At 45.9% G+C, this 5760-nt stretch overlaps 1 protein-coding gene across 1 annotated transcript in view; it reads left to right on the forward strand.

Moving 5' to 3' along the window:
- gcm2 (glial cells missing transcription factor 2) overlaps positions 1–5531 on the forward strand; it is a gene marked incomplete at its 5' end in the record, with an annotated part of 10315 nt that extends 4784 nt beyond the window's left edge. The window contains 7 exons of the mRNA XM_084339983.1: positions 1469–1532; positions 1956–2144; positions 2241–2353; positions 3186–3311; positions 3389–3645; positions 4181–4415; positions 4650–5531. Coding sequence (XP_084196109.1) covers positions 1469–1532; positions 1956–2144; positions 2241–2353; positions 3186–3311; positions 3389–3645; positions 4181–4415; positions 4650–4964 — 1299 coding nt within the window. The 3' untranslated portion in view covers positions 4965–5531. The remainder of the gene's footprint in view (positions 1–1468; positions 1533–1955; positions 2145–2240; positions 2354–3185; positions 3312–3388; positions 3646–4180; positions 4416–4649) is intronic.
- Positions 5532–5760: the final 229 nt, after the last annotated feature.

The following is a 5760-nucleotide window of genomic DNA, read 5'->3' on the forward strand; positions in this document are numbered from 1 at the left end:
ACGTCTGCTCTGTAATGTTTCACACACAACGTTCATTTACATTTATTTACCTTTTAACTGAAATCACTCCATTATAAAATGTGTTGCAATAAATCAGCCTTTCCCCGAGAAACATGACGGACTACAGCCTCCAGCCAGAGTCCGTACAACAACAACAACAACAACAACAACAACAACAACAACAACAACAACAATAATAATAATAATAATAATAATAATAATAATAATAATAATAGACTCTGGTTGGAGGCTGTAGTCCGTCATGCTTCGTCTTGTGTGTTTCTAAATTCAGATTATTACATTTTTATTACAATAAAATGTTTCTAGTATTTTTTATAAAAACTCAACAGATGATGTTGTAATGAAGTGACTTCAGTTCTGATCAAAGCTCGTCAGTAATTATAAACTGTAACGAGCTCTCATCATTAAATATTCAGGTGTGACGACTCATTAATATCAAATCAAACCAGCAGCTTCACTCCGACGTTCATCTGATACTTTAACGTTTATTTACTGTTTCTGAAGGTTCTCTGAAGGTTGTCTGTGTGTGTGTGTGTGTGTGTGTGTGTGTGTGTGTGTGTGTGTGTGTGTGTGAAGCTGCTGACTCGACTCTTCTCTCTGTTGATGCTCAAACAGTAAAAACTGGTTTTGATATTTTGGTTTGTCAGGTGAAACAGCTGATCCAGTCAGCTCTCACACTGATCAATATCTGTGATCACACACACACACACACACACACACACACACACACACACACACACACACACACACACACACACACACATCTGATGTGTCATCGTCAATAAAGAGAAGCCATGTAATCAGTCAACATGTTATTGATCTGTTAATGATCTGACGGGCGGAACCGCTGCAGGACACACGAACGCAGTTATTGAAGTTTCATCTGTAGAAAACTCTGGAACAGTAAGTGGGCGTTGAGTTGGTGTGTTAACTCAACGTGAAATCATAATAATAATGATAATAATAATAATAAGAGAACAGATTTTAATCTGTCAGCTCATCCAACAACAGACTGAAGTATTCAGATACTTTGATGAAGTAAAAGTACTAATACCACGCTGTGAAAATACTTTGATGTATACTTCATAGTAATAAAGTAGTTAAATGTCCCACTGTGACAACAAAGGTGGTAGAAGTACTCGTACTTTAGTAAAAGTGCTACATTGTAGAAATACTCTATTACCAGTAAGAGTATCAGCATCAAGATATACTTAAAGTACCAAAAGTAAAAGTACTCATTGAGCAGCATACTGTCATATATTTTATAATGTGTATATATTTTATTGAGTTGTAAAAATTGTGTTTGTAAACATGAAGAAGACTCGACGTCTCTGCAGATCTTCATCCATTCATCCATCCATCCATCCATCCAGTGGTTTCAGCTTCTCCTCAACCCAGTTTGACTCATGAATCCTGTCTGTCTGTCTGTCTGTCTGTCTGTCTGCAGGACACAAAGCAGTTCGACCCGTTCCAGGAGTGGACAGACGGTTACGTGCGGTTCATCTACAGCGGTGAGTCTGCTCTCCGCAGTTAAAGGGGGAGGGGTTACGTTGCCTTACGACACGTCTTCCCCAACGAGAACCAGGACACACCTGGATGTGACACACTGAACAGAGGGGGAGGGGCTAAAGGTACAGGTGCAGGGGATGTGTTGGGATCGGGCCTGACTCTCAGAAAGTCTCCTGATGAAAGTTTCAGCTAACTGTTGGTTAGTTTGTTGTTCCCCAGCTGAGGAACAGAATGCTAACAGTTGAAGCTAACTGAACACATGGTTTGTACCTTCAGCTTGTTTCATTATTCAAACACTCACAGGTCTCATCAGCTGAAACTAACTCATCATCAACAGTTTGAGCAATGACTTTCTGCTCAGTTGCCACTGTAAGCTTACTCTAACTAGACATCTGAAGCTAACAGTAACTGCTGTTTGTTTGTAGCTGAAGATAAGAATGCTCAGCGACATCTCTCCGGCTGGGCCATGAGAAACACCAACAACCACAACTGTCAGATCCTGAAGAAGTCGTGTCTCGGCGTGGTGGTCTGTTCTCGAGGCTGCACGCTGCCCGACGGCTCCAGACTGCAGCTCCGCCCAGCCATCTGTGACAAGGCCCGGCAGAAACAGCAGAGTAAGAAGAACCAGAACCGGTTCATGTTCAACTGTGTCTGAGAACCAGAACCAGAACCAGTTAATGTTCTAGCTGTGTTCACTCTGTGTGTTTCAGAGAAGCTGTGTCCGAGCTGTAACGCCTCTCTGGAGCTGCTGCCGTGTCGCGGTCACAGCGGTTACCCCGTCACCAACTTCTGGAGAGTCGACGGAAAGGCCATTTTCTTCCAGGTCACCAGCTTCACCCTCTACACAGGCGAACATGCTAAATATGCTAAACATGCTAAACATGCCAACTGGTAACACAATGTTTCATATTTGGCAATTTAAACAATCTGGAAATTCACAGCTGATCCTGAACAGTGGCTGTTCATGTAACTAGGTTTGAACCAGATGTTTGTTAGGTTGTTTAAAAATAATCAGCTTTAAGGGTCTGGACTGGACCTTAATTCTGCAGTCTGGACAGGTATAAACTAGATCCCAGAAGTCTAAGATCTAAACAAGATCCAGGCACACGGGTTTAATCCAGATTCTGACAATGTGATTCAGGTCCTGGATGTCTAATTCAGTTAAAACCAGATCCTGGCAGACAGTCTAAACTCTAAACATCCAAACACAAGTCTGAACCGATTTGAACAAGGTCTTGACAGACTGAACAGGTCTGACTCAAGCATGGTCATTTTAAATGAGTCTAAACAAGAAACAGATCCTGGAGGTCTGGACTGGTGTAAACTTGGTCCTACCAGTCTGAACAGGGCTAAACCAAATCCTAACTCTGTACAAAAGTGAAAACCTAAATCTAGAACTGGACATCTAAACAGGTTTGAAGCAGATCTTAATGTCTAGTTTACTCCCGATTCTGGTTGTGTTCAGAGATCTAAACCAAATCCAGACAGACTGGACAGGTCCAGACCGGATTCTGGATCATTTTAAACAGATATACACCAGATCGTGGAAGGCCAACCAGACTGACACCCGATCTTGAAAGCACAGATTAAAAGAGGCGCCGATGAGTTAAAACAGATTCTGAGGGTCCAACTGTTTCTGTTTTTGGTTCCGTCAGGCTAAAGGAGTCCACGATCATCCCAGACCAGAGTCCAAGTCTGAGACTGAAGCCCGAAGAAGTTCAGTGAAGAGACGAGTCAGCTCGCCGCCGTTCACACCAAAAAGACGACTCATCGAAACACAGGTAGCTAAAACAAACAACAACAGCTGTTCATTACTGTTGTTGTTGTTGTTTGTTTATTTGTTTGTTTTCTGTTTCAGGCTCTGGGCCCCGGCCTCCTCTCCTGCGTTGACCCATCAGACAGAATCTCCTTCATCGAGCCAAACTACCCGCAGCATTACCCAGCATTCCAGAGTCCAGAGCCCTACTACAACCCCCATAATGCACTGGGAGATGCCCCGTCCGCACTTCAGAAACCAGCAAATCCCCGACTCTACATGGGCCGGCCCGGTTATGAGTTCCAGGGATACCTGACCTCGCCTTCGTATCCCATGACCTCTGACCTCTGTGACCCAAGGTCAGCCTCACTCTCATCCAGGGCCAAGCAGTGTAAACAGATCTGAACCAGATTCTGAACCGGTTTAGAACCTGAAGAGCCTAAAGAGCTTCAGATAACGGAACATGGATTCTACACAGGTTTAAATCAGATCCTAAACATGTTTAAATCCAGAACAGTTTAATCCAGATCCATGACATCTTAATCCAGATCCAGAACATCTTTAATCCAGATCCAGAACATCTTTAATCCTGATCCAGAACAGCTTTAAACCAGATCTAGAACAGCTTAATCCAGATCCATAACATCTTAATCCAGATCCATGACAGTTTTAAACCAGATCCAGAACAGTTTTAAACCAGATCTAGAACATCTTTAATCCAGATCCAGAACATTTTAATCCAGATCCAGACCAGTTTTAAACCACACTCAGACCAGCTTTAATGCAGATCCAGAACATCTTTAATCCAGATCCTGGTGGTGCATACAGATCTGAACGAGTTTCAGTTTCTGGTGATCTAAACAGGTCCTAATCTAGATCCTTGTCTGTTTCCAGGGTGGCCCCGGTCCTGGGTTCCTCCTCCTCCTCCTCTTCGTCGTCAGCTCCTCTCTCCTCCTCCTCCTTCGACCCTCAGACGAAGCCTCCTGCAGGCTGGAAGGACCTGTTGAAGAGCTCCGCCCCCTACAGTGACAACCACCACTACTACAGCACAGAGTACCCCTGCCGTTACCCCAGCAACGCCCCTGGGTCGCCCGCAGCACTGCAGACCATCATCACCACGACAACCAAGGTGAGTAGAGGTCATCAAGTGACCTCAGACCTGTGAGCCAATCAGAGGAGAGTAGTGTCTAAGGAGTGAGCGTGCTTCTTCTTGTCAGGTACCCAGGAAAGAGGTGGAGTCAAACTGTGAGCACAGAATCACCTGGGGCCCTACTCTCCTCTCATTGGCTGTCAGACCCTGGCTCCTGAGCGGTCTCTAAACTTTACTTTTCTCATTGATCCCAGTATTGATCCTCCTCCCCAGGTATCCTACCAGCCCTGTCCAAAGCCTTCTGCACCACTGCCGTCCTACCAGCCCTGTCCCAAACCCCCTGCCGGCCTCCCGTCCTACCAGCCCTGTGCTCCCCCGAAGCCTCCGGGCCTCACTGGCTGCTCCTCGCTGATGGACGACGCCTCCTCCTCCTCGTACTCCACTGAGGTGAAGGTGATGGAGGAGTCGGGTGGAGTCATCAAGTCTCTGTCCTTCCAGCCTGAACCTCTGCAGACCAAAACAGAGCGAGCCGACGGCTACGACTACCGCTACGCCTACCCCAACACGTACCGCTACGACGACTACTGAGGCAGCACCACCCACACCACCATAACCATGACTACTGTCACCATGACTACCACCTACCCCAACACGTACCGCTACGACGACTACTGAGGCAGCACCACCCACACCACCATAACCATGACTACTGTCACCATGACTACCACCTACTCCAACACGTACCGCTACGACGACTACTGAGGCAGCACCACCCACACCACCATTACCATGACTACTGTCACCATGACTACCACTTACCCCAACACGTACCGCTACGATGACTACTGAGGCAGCACCACCCACACCACCATAACCATGACTACTGTCACCATGACTACCACCTACCCCAACACGTACCGCTACGACGACTACTGAGGCAGCACCACCCACACCACCATAACCATGACTACTGTCACCATGACTACCACCAACACCATTGACAGCTGCTGAAAAAGACACTTTGTGTATCACAAACTCCTCAGTAGAAAAACTCCTGAGTGATGAACTGAACCACTGCTGCGACTGGACGTTCAGGAGCTGAGAGGATGTGGATCATCAGAACTAAACCTTTTAAATACATTCATGGAGAACTTTCACGCTCCCACAGGAAGATATTTTTCCATCCAGCTCCAGTTTTCCTCCGGCGCCTCCTCCAGGACAGAAAGTGAAAACTTTGTTCACAGATTGGAATTAAATTGAAGAGAAGTCAAACTGGGATCTCCCAGAACAGAATTCTGTTGGGCCTTAAATCCTGAACAGAAGGTCTAACTTACTTGCTGTGTCTGGAGCTTTCAGTCACATCTCTTGGCCTTCCTCAGCTGCA

Source organism: Pagrus pagrus, assembly GCF_965226575.1.
Source record: "Pagrus pagrus genome assembly, chromosome: 20".
Classification (NCBI taxonomy): Eukaryota; Metazoa; Chordata; class Actinopteri; order Spariformes; family Sparidae; genus Pagrus; species Pagrus pagrus.